Consider the following 18,688-nt stretch of genomic DNA (forward strand, 5'->3'; position numbering starts at 1 on the left):
GGGGCATGCACTGCTTCCCATTCAGATTGAAAGCCCTCAAAGCACATCAGGAGGTCATCCCCCCCCCCTTTTTCCTCTGCTTATCAGAGAGATAAGAGGGTCAGTGGATAGGAAAAAAACGGCTGCCTCTTGATGCTTTCATCAAAACAAGGGTTAGAAACACAAACAGCCATTTCCTCAGAACACTTGGCACTCTGAACTCTAAGCAACCTGTTACAATTCTGCCCTTGTCTGCCACAGTAAAATTGTTCTTAGATGTCATTATCATTATGAAATAAATGTGGAACTTTTGATTTGGGTCTGGAAATGATTATTTGGTGGTAATGAATTTGCCAAATTCAGTAAGTTCCTTGACTTTGCGGTCATCTGTTAGCACGCCGCTCTGTTTTGATGATGACATTATGACGTCGCGGGAGCATTGTGGACATTTTGAAAGCCACTATCTGATTACAAAATGATGTCCAGGTTTATGTCCATTTTGCTTTGGCAAATATCCCACAAACAGTGGTGTGTGAAAGTTTGTAAACCCTTTAGAAATGTCTATATATTGGCATAAATGTGACCTAAAACATCATGGGATTTTCACACGATTCCTAAAAGTAGGCAAAGAGAACTCGGTTAAACAAATGAGACAAATATATTATACTTGGTTATTTATTTAATGAGGAAAATAATAATGTGGCAAAAGTATGTGAACCTCAAAGATGAGCAGTTTAATTTGAAGGTGAAATTAGAGTCAGGTGTTTTTAATCAGTGGGATGACAATCGGGTTAGTTTCATTTAAAGAACAGGGCTCTATCAAAGTCCAATCTTCATTATTCATGTTTGTGGAACTGTATAATGGCATGAATAAATTAGATATTTGAGGACCTCAGAAAAAGAGTTGTTGATGCTCATCAGGCTGGAAACGGTTACAAAACCATCTCTAAAGAGTTTGGACTCCACCAATCCACAGTCAGTCAGATTGTGTACAAATGGAGGAAATTTAAGACAATGTAACCGTCCCTAGGAGTGGTCGACCGACAAAGATCACTACAAGAGCACGACATGTAATAGTCCCTGAGGTCACATAGGAGCCAGGGTAAGTTCTAAGCAACTAAAGGCCTCTCTCACATCGCTGGCTCTGGTGAGTAGTACTATACACTTAGCTTGCTTTCCAAATCTGCCAAAAGAGCTAGTACAAAGCCTAGCACGTAAAATGTAAATCAAACAACCAATGTTCACACTGATTAGTGCTGTATATAAATTCTTTAAATCAGTCGTCATCAACTCTGCTCCTGGAGATCTACCTTCCTAAAAACTTTAGCTCCAACCATAACCATGCTCACCTGACCATCTAATCGTTGCCTTAAGAAGATCTTGATTAACTAAAAAAAAAAAGGTGTGTTGGATTTTGGTTGGAGATGAAACCTGCAAAAGGTAGATCTCACGAAAGAGGGTTAAATTATGTTTAACTAATAATGTCTACCGTAGAAGCTTCGTAGAACTCTTTTTACCGCTGTGTTTCTCAAAATGGTCCCTTACCCAACATGATCTTTTGGTGGCAGATAGTCAAGGCAAACTAAAAGCATTCAGATGGCATTTTGGTAAAATATATTCATGTTTGATTAAAGTAGACTTGTAAAAAAAAAAGTATTTTATTCCTAGGAAAACCCATTTTTTTGGTCATTTTTGGCTATTTTCCAGAATTCAGCCCCAGCAACATGGGATTTCCAAGGCTACTATAAAATTAGTGTCGGTTTCTTCTAATAATTGCTTCAACTTATGTTTTTACTGTGCTGCAAAGACGATAAAACAGCACAAATGAACTGGAGCAAAGTAATCACTGTTTTGAGACAAATCCAAGTTAATACCGTGTGCCACCATAGTGCAATGTAATATCGACAGCTAAAACAAACTCTTGGAAGATGATGAATAATTAGGGTCTGTTAGAGCAGACCTAATGAGCAGAACAGATGTCATCCACACTGTGAAACAGATCAAATCTGATTTGGCAAAGCATGAATGAGCGTGACAGAGGAGGCAGATTGAGAGGATTACGGCAATGAGAGGGTTTTTAATAAGTTACCTAGCCACATCCTCCCATGTTGTACTTCTCCTCAACTTCTTTTCTTTGTGAGTTTTCTGTTATTCACAGCTTGATTACAATTAGAGTAGAAGAGATTGTGATTTGAACTTTTTATATATATATATAAAAAGGTGAACAACCTTACTCGTGTACATTTGATAACCAGCACTTTAGGGCACTCTACATACTAGTCACATGCTATATAGACATTTTACTTCCTATACATACTTGACCTTTGATTTGCCAATGCAGTCTTCTTTCTTACCTTTGTAGAAGCATTCTTCGCTGTGTACAATGGTGATTCTTTGACGGGCCAGACACGAGGCTCGGTGCAGTTCACAGTGGTTCTGGTAGAGTTTCCCATTAGATCCACATACAGGTTTGTAGTGCGGCTTGCAGTGCTCCAGACACTGGCACGCTCCCTGACCGGTCACGTGGTCCACCACGCAGTGCTTCCCAAGTCCACAGTACTTATGATCACAGGCGTTTTGGAAGGTGTTATGACCAGTCAAGCCTGCAGAGACAAAAAAAAATCAGGATTTCATTGTGAGAATTTTGTCTCCTAGCCTTTTCAGGGGAAAGTAGGTAATACATGCTCATAAAGTTGCTACAAGTGAGCAGATGAGAACACTTGCATAGTCATGAATCATCAAAATCATTTGAAGAAGGAAAATTTGTCATTTTGAACAATGGTGATCATTTATTGGTAATTGGAATAATGGGGAATAGTGATTGGTAGTTGGTGGTCGGTGATTCGTTGTTGGCGATGGTGACTTGGCCATTGGGAACAATGGTTATCAAAGTTTGGTCATTGGTAACAAGGATGATCAAGGAATGGTTGTTGGGAATAATTATCATCAGTGATTGATTGTTGAGATCATTCATTGGTCAGAGGGGGGCATGGAAGCTTAATAGTTTGCACGTTTGCCTTGTCCCTCCTGCGTTGAGGGTTCAAAGTCACTAATTTGGCAACACTAGTTATGAATGGAGTACAGTGGGCACATTGAATGCACAGGCTTGGTTAGGTATGTTTAATACTGGACAACATGGCACCACTACGGCTGATGTTGAACTATGCTGAAAGCATTAAAAAATACAACCGACAGGTCATCCTTAAAAGTTGCACTTTCCAAAGTGTCCAAACCACCTAGGCAGATAATGCTTCTGTTCGATTACCTTTTATCCCTCTTCTTGAACCTTTAGCTTACGTGGGAGAGTGCGGCTTTTAGAGAGGAGAAAAGCAAAAGGTCCACTCTGGTGGAAGCATCAGACCTGATCAGTCGTAAACAGATGTGACAGGTGGGGAAATACACAGGCTCTGAAACCACTGAACCGAGAAGAATCAGACAACAGAATGCTACTGAAATGGTGGCCATCTCATCCAAAGATCACTGGCCTATCAGGCTGCTTTCCTTTAGATTCACCCAGAAGAACCAAGCTCCAAATATTGGTTTTAGAGCTCTGCTCCTAAACTCACCATGTTGCCCTTATGAGACGAGAAGGCTTTGAAAGGCATGGTTTGTTAAGATTTTTAAGTTAAAGGCCAGACAGGATGGTAAGCAGATTCAGCAGATTCTGATTCAGTGAGCTGGCACAAATACCTCCTTCATCAAAGTGAATGAATTCAACCCATTTCGTTCTTAACCAACTTACAGTTGGGAAACTGAATAAAACACGGGTGTTCGAACAGCCAAAGACACATTTACAACCCGTGCTTGCTGATATGATTTCTCTCGCTCAACAACGGCAAGGTGATTTTTATAATGTTGGGGGCGGGACACTTCAGATTCTAGAGAGCATTTGATTGGACAGAAAGTCTGAGGAGCCGCTGAAGTGCAGAATGAGGTCATCAAAATTCTTGATCCGTATTGGTGGTAGAGACAGACTGTACATTTTGAATGCATTTATCTTGTAAATGCGAATTTTGTCATTGTTTTGGAGCACACTAGCTTATAGAAAACCTTTTGGCTAACATATCCAAAGTAAAAACCACAAAACTTCAATTCAGATTTCATAGGGACTTTTTCACAACTTGTGGTTAAGAGCTTCTGTACCACTGAGATCGTAAAACCTCTAATAAAAAAGAGAGAAAACCGAAATCCACTGCATTTATTGACAAAGAATGACACATTAAATAAATTAAAAAAACTTATGTAGTGTCCGAGTTTCTTTTTGTGTGTGGCCTTGATTGTAATTATAACTACAGATGTATTTGTATATCCATTCTCTGACGTGTACTGTTAAATAGTCATGTCTCTCTCTTGCGTTGAGAGCTCTTATATATGTGAATCTCATTTTATTTTATTTTTTTAAAGAGATTCTTTGCAATTTGTTGCATTTACTTGATATTCTTTGGAGGTATCATTTTAATTTCAGCCACATATAATTTTCAGATAAAGCACTATTATTTATTAAGCAAGCACTCCTTATGAGTTATGAAATTACATGAAATTTGATGTGACATTTGTTTTGAAACCGAAATTAAAACCTCTTCATAGATTATGATCCTTGTAAAATATAATCCATTTGCACTAAGTTCTTGATTGAACTGCCTCATCAAACAACCTACATGGAAAAGTCTATGGAATAAGCATTATCACTATAAAAAGTTTTTTTTTGTTGTTGTTTATTTTTTTTTCCATCAAAGTCATTTAATTCTATACATATGCTAATGTGGTGAACCTGATACAGAATTTAGAGAACCCTGCTGAGTTTAGAGAACCTCGATGCTCCCACGGCATCAACGGCGTGCAAACCAAGTAGGCTTCAGATGAAATATGCATGACGATCAGGTGCGATCATCTCATTACCTCTTTATGAACCAGACAGAAATCTGAGCTCCATTTTGAAAGCCTTGCACTGCTGATCCTTTAAAAATGACTTGTGATTTGAATTGCAGTCTTTACCTTCAGTGGACTCAGCAAGTCTGAGTCTAGTCATTGTTTACTTTTGTGCAGAACGCATAAAATGCAACATATTTCCATATACAAAGAAGGAAAATGATTTAGCTCAGTTTGTGCTCTCTGGCTAAAGAAGTGAATAATTGAACTTTATGAGTAGCCCTACTGTTTTTTAATTTATTTCCTTAGAGTTCAGAGCTGTCATTTCTTTGCGTTTTTATTCTGGAAACTAAATTCATCCTCTTCGAACGGCCTACTTGTACTCCTACTTCAGTTTCTCTCTGTGGGCGAAAAAAAAAAAAAAGTTTATTTTATATTATATAAGTCGCAGTCCTTTGGTTTGCTGCATGAAATTGTAAATATTAAATGATCATTTAAAAAATAAAATAAAAAAAGAGAGAGAAATGTTGTATAGCCAACATTTAGTAAAGCATCAGTCGGGTTGATGAAGGGCACAAGAGGCCATCATTAAAATGCACACCGTGTCACCCTGCAGCCAAATGCCAACAAAGACAAATGACTAATTTAGTGCAAGTGATTTGCTATTGGGTGAATGATGTGACTTGTAGAAATTTTATTTAGCCACAGTCATTTCTCTTGTCTGAAATGACCTGCTGGTTCAAAGCAATGTCACCAGGTTTGTGAAAAACAGACTTTTCACATGGAAGAAGAAAAATCATAATATGTCAATCATAATACATTTCTGTACAGTATACAGAGTTGGCAACTTTCAAAAATATACATCAAGGGAAGTTTTAACATTTAGACTAATGTTAAACATGGGCTTGCATGGAAATTTGTAATGCTGTGAAAAAGTATTTGCCGGCATCCTGATTTCTTCTGTTTTTGTGTAGATCTCATACTGAATTGTTTCAGAAATTAAAACAAAATCTAAGCTCAAACAAAGGCAACATGAGTAAACGCATAATACGGTTTTTAAATGATGTTGTTGTTTATTGAGCACAGCAAATAATCATCCAATTCAAGCACAACTGGATTCTGCAGTGAGACAATGATCCAAAGCATAGGAGTAAGTCCTAGTCCTAGAAGTAAGTGAAAGACTGAACTCCAGTTATCTGAAGCGTTTGATTGCAGTTACTGGTGCTAAACGGTGGCACAAACAGATTTTAAGGGTTTAAGGGGTTCAATTAGTTTTTCACTTGGGTGATAGGTGTTGGATAACTTTTTTGCTTAAAAAAACAACAACTGTATCGTGTGTTTATTCAGGTTGCCTTTGTTCTATGTTGTATTTCGTTTGATGATGTAAAACTATTTAGAATGAGATATACACAAGAAGAGAAGAAATCTGGATGGGGAAAATACTCTTTTCACATCACTGTAAATACGAAGAACTAAGTACAAGAGCACAAGCTCTCCGTTGCTTTACTGTAATCTCACTTGTATCGGCCCATGGAGTGAACGAACTATACACTAAGTCTAGCTTGCTATCTAAGTTTACAGCGTAGAGAACAAAACCATCACCTGTGGTCATTTCTGATGTTTTTATTACCTGATCTGTGTTCTCCTTGTACTTTTATTTGTAAATTCAAAAGTACAGAGAACCACACATTCCTTTAGTCACTAGCTGTTCAAATTCATCGCAAATCAGGTTTATTGTCAAAATGTACAGACTTTCAGCTGTTTGCAATGAACAATTCAAACAAAAGCAATTGAAATAATTAAACACAATGAGTGCTTCAAGTGGTTTCCACAAATTCAAAGGAAAATGCAACTTATAATGACTTCTCCAGTCTCAAATTTATACAACCCCATAATAGAAACCCTCACTACAGCGCAAATATGCAAAATAGGTGTTGTCTCAAGCACACCTGATACAACTAAAGTTCAGTAGCTGGAGCACATGAAATACCTGAACTGCAAGGGGCAGAAAATTCGTGAAACATCTGGACGGGGCAGAAGAAGGAAGCTATCAATGGCTGCAAGAAGATTTGTGAGAAGGCAGGTTGTGAAAAACCCTCGAGTGACTGCAAAAGACCTGCAGCAAGACTTGGTGCAACAGGCACTGAGGTTTCAGTGAGCACAGTAAGGTGTGTACTAAACGCAGAAGGTTTCCATGCGAGAACTCCAAGTCGTACACCACTACTGACCCAAAAGCACAAGAAAAGTCGCCTTAAAATCATATAAATAAGAGACCGAAGTTTTGGAATTCTGTTCTGTGGAAGTTTTCGACACGATGGATCAGCGGTATGTCCGGAGAAAGAAGAATGAAGACAGAACACTCTGTCCACAGTCGAGCATGGTGGTGGATCTGTGATGCTCTGGGGCTGCTTTGCATCCTCTGGCACTGGAAACCTGCAGCGTGTGGAAGGCGAGATGAATTCATTGAAGTATCAGGAAATCCTAGGAGAAAACCTCATGCTGTCTGTGAGGAAGCTGAAACTTGGGCGTCATTGGACCTTCCAACAGGACAATGATCCCAAGCATACCTCAAATTCCACCAAGGCTTGGTTGCATAAGAAGTTCTGGAAGAGTCTACAGGGCCATCACAGTCACCTGACTTGATCCCCATAGAAAATCTCTGGTGGAAATTTGAAGAAGGCGGTTGCAGCATGCAAACTAAAGAATATTACTGAACTGGAGGCCATTGCTCATGAGGAATGGCTAAGATTCCTCAGGAACGCTGCCAGAAACTATGCATCTCGTTTGCAGCAGGTCATAACAGCAAAAGGGTGCTCTACTAAGCATTCATTGTGTTGAACTATTTCAATTGCTTTTGTTTGATTTGTTCATTGCAAACAGCTGAAATTAAAAACACTGAGAACGACACTTCCTTGTAGTCACTATCACTGTAAACCCTAATCTTGTCTTCACTTAAACAATCAAGTAATCATGACTAAACATTACTTAAAATATTGCGTTTTGGACTTATACATCAAAAATCTAAGTTGGTTTAACTTATTTATCTACAGAATACATAATCTTAAGATTTCAAGTGTTATGAACTTAAAATTATGATTTATTAAAATCGCTCACTGGTCTTTCTTTGATGTTATTGGCCATTCAAGGAGTTCTGCCTGGAAACAAGAGAACTAATGCACTGATTAGTAGATAATCGCAAAAGGCAGACCTCTTCGTCTTGTCTGTTGCTGGAACCAGTGAAGTTCAAGAGTTCATCACGAGTAGCAAAGATGACTCTGTGTGCGTTTACAAAGAAATGACAATCACGTAGAGGATGTTTCGCAAATAAATTTACATTTTGCTAAAAAGTATTGATTTTCCCCATGTATGGAGACTGTATTTAAGTACACTTGGAATGAACTCAGGTTAAGCGATCTCAATTGTTTAAATATACAGGTTCCCTGGTGGACTAGTGGCTAGCAATCGGCACTCTCACTGCCACGGGTTGCGTTCAATTCCCAGTCAGTGAACTATAAAGTACACTATATGAACAACAAGTTAAGTGAACTTAACAATTTAAGTGCAATGTACAAGTTTTGGGAGACCCTATCACTCAGTCAAACTGAGGGAACCAATTGAGTACAGTCAACTTCAGTCAACAACTACACAACTGAATAATGACAAATTCCACAACAATAATAAATCATCAGACTATCATTCATTATCATTCTACCAAATTACAGAACAAATAAATACCTGATCAGCTAAAAAACTAAAAGTACAACACTTTCTGTGCACACACAGAAAAGCTGTCTCACTATGCGAGTACTGAATTAAGTTCTCTTTAGTGGCTTATTACATATGGACGGTCAAATAAATACACACACATCATGTCAAAATGCGGGTCTGGCTGAGTATTAATGCAAACACAGTCGGTTATGTCTTAAGTGAATGTAAACAGTTGGGGGAAAAATCGGAGGTGTGTCAATACAGTATATTGGATCTGTGCATTAGGTCTTAAAGTCACAGCAGTTTGATAAACCTGCTGCTGTCCGTGTCATTACTGTTAATCTATCAACAAAAAACAAAGTGAAAATCACCCACTCACTCCTTTGACTGAATAACCTCAGTAAATTTAATAAGAATCACTGTATATATCATACAGTGAAGTCTATTTTATTTCATATTTAATTGCTTTATTCAATTTCTGTAGTATTTTTACTTGAATACTACTGATAGACCTACTTGAGAATATATATCGTTATCATAAAATAAGATCGTAGTCATATCGCCCAGGCCTAAACATTAGCGTTTGGTGATTCCAGCCTTGAATTTCATGCAAAACGTAGTAAATATCATAAACCCTTCTGATAGGGATTTTACAAGAACAAAGCTGTGTTCAGAAATGAGTTTGTTGTCATTCATAGATAGATTAAAAGCACTTATAAAGCATGAAGATTGTTGTTATGATGACCTGCTGCTAAATGTAGCTCTGCTAATTCTGAGGTGTTTATACTGATTCTTGCAGTTTCCGTATTAGTTTCTCACTATGGACCTGAACTCAATTCTGAATATGGGCTAGAGAAAGAACAGGAAAAAAAATTGAAGAAGAAACCACAGAAACGGGTCGGTTTATAATGGAGAACGATCTTAGTAAAGTAAAGTGGCATGCAGTGAACCACACAGCAACAATAAGGACACATCTCTGCTTCTGTCTGATTGTTCGGAAGAAATGTTTTATCTTGGATTTGTTTTCAGAATGAATGAGAGTGCTGACTCAGTTGTGTCATTCCTAACCACCTGCCTAGAAATAAATGGCGGATATTAATCAGCTGCTCTGTACCCAATGATAAAAACATGATGTATAGGTTTCCTTCTGAAAAACATCTGAAAAACATCTGCGCATTAATGGTTTCTAATTAAAGTGCAATCATGAGCGTAAACAAACACAGACAGCATGAGTTTCATAAAATCTTAATAAATCACATTCTACATATATTATACCATAGCTCTGCTATTTCTCAATTCTGATTTGTTCTGATACTTTATTGTTTCTATAGTAACAACTCATTCACACATACTAATAAGAAACAGATATAAAACAATGCAATTATTTAACATGTATAATCATTGATATGGTGAGGTTTTCTGTGAGGAGACATTTATATATTATATTTGGATGGAGTCTCAAGCGTCTTTGCATTTTGTAACAGTTAGAGGTAAAGTTGTACCTTTAAGTTCCCTTTCAAAGGGAACTCAAAGTTGCGTGAGCTTCATGCTGTGGGAAGCGCCCTCGCATGCAGCTGGTATCTGAAGTCTGAGTAATATCATGCCTATTTATAGGCCTGCTGTGGCATTTCGCGTGCCATGTGACTATAAAACGGTGCCTATAAACCACATCATCAGCTTTATTATTTTTGTCAGTTGTCTGTGTGAACATTTGTAAAAACTCTTCACTTCTCAATATTTTTTCAGAAAATATTTTTGTTGATAACCTCTTTAAGAGAATGAGCCATAGAGAGTTCAGGAAATGTGTTACTCCCTGCTTCCAATTCATTATGGGGAAGGATGGACACACTTTTTGTGTGAAGTGTTTGGGAGTGGAGCATGCAGCAGCAGCCTTTGAGAGGGCTGACTGTGTACATTGTGAACGCTTCACAGTTAAGCAGCTCCGCTCTCGGCTCACTCTCTTCTCAGCCAACGAGTTGGGTTTTGGAACCTCGGGGCTCTGGGTCGGCCACTGCCAAGGCAGCTAGCCGGCTCAGGTCCTGGAGATCCCGTTTGTATCTAGGAGAGGAACCAGAGATGAGTACAGCTCTATCTCTTGCTCTGTCCTCCGGATCCGACTGTCCTCTTCCGGGTTTTGGAGCTCACATAGAGATTTCTCCTTCCGGTATGGAGAGTCAACCCACCCTCTCTGACTCCGAGCAGACAGAGGGGGGAGCCAGTGCACCAAAAATGGAGAGCAGCTCTCAATCATATAAAGAGATGCTTGACGTGATCACTAGGTTTGTCAAAAAGCTGAATTTAGACTGGCCCGTGGAAGAGGAAGTGGCTCCCAACAGGCTGGAGGAGCACTTTCTCCCCAGTGAAAATAAATCTCGCTCACACTGCAGAAAACTCTTTGTCAGTGAGTGCAATGTACATTCCAGGCAACCAGAATGTGGGGGCAGACATCCTGTCGAGGCAGAGGACCGGGGATTGGAGGCTCCATCCACAAGAGGTGGAGTCCATATGGCAGAGGTTCGGCCAAGCGCAAGTGGATGTAGGCTGCCCGCTGTGGTTCGCCCTCACTTCTCCCACACCAGTAGGGCTGGATGCCACAGTACACAAGTGGCCGAGGTCACGTCTGTATGCCTTTCCCAAGATTGGTCTGCTCCCACAAGTTCTAGCGAGAGTTCGGCAAGACCGTCTACGTCGGCTGCTAGTAGCACCTTATTGGCCAACTTGAATATGGATCTTGGAGATAATTTCCCTGCTCGACGGCACTCTCTGGGAGATTCTTGTTCACAGGGATCTACTATGTCAAGCCAGGAGGGTTGATTTATCACCCTCAGCCAGAACTATGGAAACTGTGGGTCTGGCCCCTGAGGGGCAACAGCTCATAGATTCCAGTCTCTCAGCTGAGGTTGTAGAGACCATGTTGAACACTAGAGCACCATCGATGAGAAAATTGTATGGCGACTTTTTGTCTCGTGGTGTAAGGAACGTCAGTTAGTCCCAGTAAGCTGCACAGTAGCTACAGTTCTGGAGTTCTTACAGGGATGTTTCTCAACAGGGTTGGCTCCTTCTACAATTAGGGCTACATGGCCAATATTTCGGCCAGCCACGCCCCTATTGATTGAGCCTCTGTGGGACAACGACCTCTAACATCGAGGTTTATGCATGGTGTCAGACGGTTGATGCCCATCTGCAGACCACGCATACTTTCCTGGAATCTTTCGGTGGTCTTGGAATATTTGTCAGGTGCCCCATTTGAACCCTTAGAATCAGCCTCAGAGGAGCTTCTGAGTCTAAAGGTAGCTCTTCTGCTGGCCCTGACATCTCTCAAGCGAGGAGGAAATCTACAAGCTCTCTCTGTTGTCCCTTCCTGCCTTGACTTTGCCCCTGGATTAGCCAAGGGCTTCCTATATCCTAGGCTGGATTATATTCCTAAAGTGCCTACGTCTGTTGACCAGCTGGTAGTGTTGCAGGTTTTCTGCCCTCCTCCATTCCATCCATCGGAACAAGAAAAATTTCACCTATTGTTTCAAGTAAGGGCTCTCTGTACTTATGTCCACTGCTCCAACCAGTGGCGTAAGTCGGAGCAGTTGCTGGTCTGATTTGGTGGCAACAGTAGAGGTGATGCTGTGTCAAAGCAGCACATCTCTAATTGGATAATGGAAGCATTATCTATCGCTTATGAGGTGCAGAGTGTCGCTACGGCTCTGGGCATAAGGGCTCATTCCACTAGGGGGGTCGCCTCCTCGAAGGCTTTATCCAAAGGGGTACCCTTACAGGATGTGTGTGGCGGGATGGTCTAGGCCGTATACATTCATTCGGTATTATAGCTTGGATATGGATTTTACCCCGGGCTCAAGAGTCTTGCAGTGACCCTCAAGCTCGAACCTTTTTGAAGTTAGTTAGTTTATTTGTCCCCGTAGGGAAAATCGGTTTGCAGCATAATCACACAGGCATCAAAAAATCACTATTGGTATATATGAACAGCATACACAATATTTAATAAAAAATACTAATAAAGAGGAATTAATTAATGGAATGAATGAGGGGAAATACTATTAAAGGCGGAGAAATTTACAAATAAAACTTTAGCATGAATCTTTGGTTTCTCTAAGTGAGAATGCAACAGATGCAATACAGTCAAGATTGCATCCTCTACCCACCTAGAAGCTTGATATGCAAATTGCAGAGGATCTATAAGATGCTGTGTTTGGGATACCGTGTACTTTTTCACTAAGTGCTCAAAACACTTCATCACTAGTGATGTCAATGCTATTGGTCAAAAATCATTTAATCCTGAAGGTCTATTAACTTTTGCTATTAAGGCGGTTAAGGCTCTGGGTTACTGATCAGAAGGTCGGAGGTTCAAGCCCCAGCACTGCCAAGCTGCCACTGTTGGGCCCTTGTCAGGGCCTTAACCCTCTTTGCTCCAGGGGACGCTGTATCATGGTTGACCCTGTGCTCTGACCCCAACTTCCTAACATGCTGGGGTATGCAAAGAAAAGAATTTCACTGTCCTGTAATGTATATGTGACCAATAAAGACTCATTATCATTATTATACGATGCCCTAAACATATCAGTAAAAACTGGTGCTACCTGTCCAGCACAATGCTTTAAAACATTACCACATATATTACTTGGGCCTGGACTTTTACAAGGATTTCATTTTTCCAGCGGAAAAAATGAGTTGTAGGTAGTAATGACATCGCTGAAACAGTGTCCCCACATCCACTTTCATGACGGCAGAAGTATGAGTTAAGCTGAATGGCCATCTTCAGCTCCTCATGATCTTGCCTCATTATCCAGAGGCAATTGACCTCTTGCCTTATGTGGGACAATTGTCATAATGTTAATCCCCTGCCGAGCATGTCTATAGTTACCAGATGTTAAAGATACCTCTATTTTTTGCTTATAAATATGCTTATAGATTTGTATTTGCCTTTTGATCTGCCCCTGTAGGTCAAATCCTGATTTGTATATGCCTTTCTATTCTTATTTATGAGGGTCTTTAATTCTTTAGATATCCAAAGTTTGTCATTAGGGTAGACTTTGAAAATCTTAGTAGAGATGAGTAATCAGTCACTGTCTCAACCTGTTCATTAATATCTGCACTACCAAAGACCTCCCACTGTGTACATTCAAAGCATCCCTGCAAAGCCATTGTCATTATCCCACACTTCAACATTCTTTTCCTGAGGCTTCTCCCTTTCAAGAAACCTCTGATAAACAGGGCGGAGATAGACTACACTGTGATCAGACGCCCCCAGTGGGGGGAGAAGAGATGAAAAATAAGCGTTTTTGACAGTTCCATAGCACCTATCTAAAGTCTTTTTTCTGTAGTGGGGCAGTCAACATACTGATAGTATGAACATAAACTCTTCTTAACATTGCAGTTATTAAAATCACCCAGACGAAACTTATGAGCATTAGGAGAAATTGATACAAGTCTCTGAGATAGATTGTAAATAGCCTCTTGCACCTTACTGAAATTTGGTTTAGGGTGAATATATACCACAGTAATAAAACTCCCTTGGTAGATAATAACACAAGGGTTCAATGTCCGTGGCGCACAGGCTCTCTCTCATTGTGACTGCTCGGCACCACTCATCCCGAACAAGAAGACATACACCACCTCCACGAGTTGTCCCGGTGATGTTAAAATCTCGGTCTGTCCTAAACGACTCAAAACCAGAAGGTTCCACCTTGCTGGACGTGATGTTGCTGTTCAGCCCGTCTCAGTAATTGCCAGGATGCAGGAATTCCAGTACTCATGTAGGTAGCGAATATTGGCTGACAATTCATCGATTTTGGGTCGCAGGGATTGTGCATTGATGAGGAGAGTAGTAGGCAGGCAAAGTTCATTTTTATCTTTCAACCTTTTCAATCGACGATGAAGACCGCCTCTACGTCACTGTTTCCACTTAGTGTGAGCAGTGACACCCTTCACGTTAGTTTTAAGATGGTTCGAAATCAAATCCACTATAGTAGAATACCCCGAGAATATTGAATTACGTAACAGTAGTAAAAACTCTCGGTTGAAGCAGATGTCATTGACAACGATGTCAATGCTGTGTGACCGAGGTTCAGACCGTAGGAAAGATAGTTGTTTTAAACCACCATCAGCAGTCCAAACATGCACTATAGTGTGGGATCCGTAATTGATGTCCCGTCGTAATTAATATACCGCGGGGCAGCCACGTTAGGGTTAGACATGAGCCTTCAAGAATGAGCTTTCTGGGGCAATTGTATCCTACATTTGTATCAGTTAGCATACTTTTACCGTTTATATCCTGTGCAATCAGTAAAGATTTGAACTAATGGACAGGTTTCTCAGAACAGAAAGGACGTCTCTGACTGTACCTTGTGAAATTGTTCTCATCTCAGCTCTCTCCATCTTTTGCAGTAGAACTATATAGAACAATTTTATAGTCTAAATGTAAACATAAAGCATTACATCTCCTCTGAACATCACCCCTCACACCCTACCCCATTTTCCTCCAAGATGCAAGTCTCAGCCCATCTGATGTTTTTCCGAAAGCATAGCAATGGCCTCCTTTGGGATTTTGGGTAATGTAGTAAACAACAGTAGGCAGCTTTCAGGTCTGCTCACCACCGCCTGTTAAGAAACCCCAAAAGACATCGCCCACTAGCAACAAAACAAATCCGGATAAACAACTGGCAATAATGCTTTCAACTCCTCATGAAAGACAATGTAGAGAGCCCAACTTTACCACCAGTTCTGGCTTCAATATCAGAGTGTGATATCACAAAATTATTACTATTCAACAGGATACATTTTCACTTGGATGATATGGAAATATTTAGAGCATGAATATTGTATTGTAATGCAAATGATGGAACGTAAACAAAGTGTGACATTATTTGTAGCAGATGTGATTGCGTTGGTTGTTAGTTGGTGTGAGAATTTCAATATCTAATTGTGATCAGATTCTTCTAAACTTTTATATACACATTTTCAGTGGGCCTCATTTATCAATCTTTTAGTAAAGTTGTGTATAAATGTTTGCATAAGCCAAAACATTCCCTACCAGATTTACAAATGTTTCGGTAATGCTATGTTTGTTTATTTATTTGTTTGTTTGTTTGTTTGTTTGTTTGTTTGTAATTAGTTGTGTAAATCAGATATAAATTACCAAGCGAGTTCACGATACAGCTGATTTGCCTTTAGCGGCACCCACAAAACTCTATTAAAAGAGCTGAAAATGACAAAATGGCAGCTAAACTTTGAAAGTGCGCCATGTGCTAAATTTTCCAGTAACCCAGCTCAGCCATTGCAACATGTCAGCTACTTTAGACACACCCAAACGCTTCATCCTATTTATGGGGTGCCATTACTTTTGTCCTAATAGTTTTGTCATTGAATAGATTATTTTAAAAAAGTAATAATTTGCCTTAATTTATGATTTTTTTTTTTTTCTGGATTGCTTTCTTTCCAGTCATTAATATGAAGTGGCTGAGTTTCACAAAATATTCATTACATCTGTGTGTAATTGAAATAAATAAGCACTCTAAATCTGACAATGTAATCTGTGTGTAAAATTAGAGTAATTTGTTGCCATGCGTATAATTTGAAGGTGATCAATTGATATTTCGATTAGTAAGTCTTCTTTTATGTGAATTTATACAAACACATGAGCTCCCAGGAGCTGTTTTTCGTATAAATGTTCATATGAATGTAAATAATGCACAGTGATATTTGATATTTCTGTGGAAATATCTGCTGAATACCAACTGACTTGATTGCTTGCCTGCAGGTTTTGGGTAATATCTGCCATTTTAGAGACAAACAATTTTAATATCTGCCAAGCAAGGGCTGTACAGGATTATCCATTCATCCATCTTCTATACTGCTTATCCTTTTCAGGGTCACGGGGAAACCTGGAGCCTATCCCAGGGAGCATGGGGCACAAGGCGGGGTACACCCTGGACAGGGTGGCAGTCCATCGCAGGGCACAATTGTACAGGATTATATTTGTGACAAAAGGATTGCATGTAGGGGCGCACGGTGGATTAGTGGTTAGCACGTTCGCCTCACGCCTCCAGGGTCGGGGGCTCGATTCCCACCGTGGCCCTGTATGTGTGGACACTACAGACACTTTAGACACGCCAATCAGCCTACCATGTATGTCTTTGGACTGGGGGAGGAAACCGGAGTACCTGGAGGAAACCCCCGCAGCACGGGGAGAACATGCAAACTCTGCACACACAGGGCCACGATGGGAATCGAACCCCCGACCCTGGAGGTGTGAGGCGAACGTGCCAGTGGTAGTTTTCTGCCTACAATTTATTAATGATGAGTGACAACAGCAGCAGCATGTTTTCTTCTCCCTAATCCATGTCCATTTCATTTGGATTAAAGATGTTGAACCTATATTGTGTTATTCAAAAGGTGAGAGTAAAGCTTTTTATATTATTGATACTGAAAAAAAAAGTGTCCAGTACTTTTTTTTTTTTTTTTAAATGAATCTAATCCTGTAATCTAATTAGTACATTTGCTAAGATTTAAGGTCAAGAGCGAATGATTCTTAGTTATATTAGCAAAATAGTCAGTCAGTCTCCTGAGATGTACCACGCTGCCTTTTTCATGAAGTGTGTAAAAGGATAACCAAAAGAATGAAAGAGTACACTGTTATTACTAATAGGTTTGAGTCTTTGCGACAGCCACACTGAGGTGCCTGGGTTTATGGCTTTGGCTCTGGCTGTCTGACAGGTATATTTGTAAAAATGAAATGAGTCAGGCGCAGACAATTGAAGATAGAGTTGTAGCTAGGCTTTCTTGGCAGTGAGGTTTGATTGGAGGCTGTGGGACTGTTCTCTTATTACTTTGGCTGCCAGAGTCAAGGTCTATTTCTCCCTTTTACCTTTCATAAAAGAGCAAAGAAAGATCAAATTCAGGAGTGCATTTCAAAGAAATAAGAGTCGCCTTGCCTTAAGAGTTGAATCAACGCAGTGCCGTTGAATTCTCAAGGTGTTGATTAATTTTCTATCCTAGCAGCTCTGACAGTAGTGCCAACTGAAATTCAGTCCAAATATATTTTTACGCCATAAAGATGTAGATAGTTCCTCAGATTTTACTTTTGCAAAATCTTAAGCAGTTTTCACTTGAGGGTGACATTTTAAAATATGTTTCATTGAAAAGCAAATAAAGAATCTCTTGCAGTGTGACCATCATTCTGAGTGCGATCTATTTGTCCAAAAATGGATTTCGTATAGCTTCATTTGCCTATTTAAAATATTCATAAGAGAAAATTGTTATTTTACAAATCTATTAAGGTCTTGCATTGATTGATGTATATATTCAACAGGCAGGGTTTGGAATAACTCCTCTCGCGTCCTCAAATTAAAATGATGCCACAGAAACTGCAGAATTCTGCAGAGACCCCACACTGATAGATGAGGACATGGTTTTGAGGATAGTGGCAGCAGTTATGGCAAAAAAAAACAAAAAAAACTGCCCAATTGATGTGAGCTGTCAAAAATCCTATTTACAGCCACTGTTCTGCTGAGACTTCCTCTGGGACGGCCCCAGGGCGAGAGACACTGCATGAACCGTTGCTATCATACAACAATGATTCAATGGCTGTTTATCATATCAGCCTCATCCATCACAGGAGAGAGAGCGAGCGAGAGAGAGAATATTCAAACGTACTGCCATTAACAGACGAGGAGAGATCATCCAAAAACAAGAGCACTCAGTTCAACTTGACTAACAGCTGTGTGTTTTTCCCAAAGTCCCAGGCTGGCTGCTCTGGAGATAGAGATTTATGGTGAAAAGAAAGAGAAAGTGAGAGTGAGGGAGAGAGATGGAGAGAGTGAGAGATCACCACAGCCCAAGTTTGTCATTAATTATTCAAGTACAGGGAGCCAAAGGACGACCTCAATATTTAAGTTCATGCATCAAGAGATCAGTGCACGCATCTTTCCCAATGTCCAGGACATCGAGGAACGGTCCTCCTCCTTATTTATTTATTCATCTAGCCTTAGGAAGGAGCTGCGTATTTATCGAGCGGTTCGGGACCGTGTCCCAGACTGAAGGGAAGAATGACGGATGTGCTGGCACTGCACGTTTGCAAAATCCATAACACAAAATTGTTTAATTTGGGACTGTGTTTTTAGAC

At 40.0% G+C, this 18,688-nt stretch overlaps 1 protein-coding gene across 1 annotated transcript in view; it reads right to left on the minus strand.

The window, feature by feature from the left end:
• Positions 1-18,688, minus strand: part of fstl5 (follistatin-like 5) — a 145,408-nt gene that overhangs the window by 111,063 nt on the left and 15,657 nt on the right. The window contains exon 3 of the mRNA XM_053631786.1: positions 2,334-2,582. Coding sequence (XP_053487761.1) covers positions 2,334-2,582 — 249 coding nt within the window. The remainder of the gene's footprint in view (positions 1-2,333; positions 2,583-18,688) is intronic.

The sequence above is a fragment of the Ictalurus furcatus genome, chromosome 8 (assembly GCF_023375685.1).
Source record: "Ictalurus furcatus strain D&B chromosome 8, Billie_1.0, whole genome shotgun sequence".
In the NCBI taxonomy this organism is placed as follows: domain Eukaryota; kingdom Metazoa; phylum Chordata; class Actinopteri; order Siluriformes; family Ictaluridae; genus Ictalurus; species Ictalurus furcatus.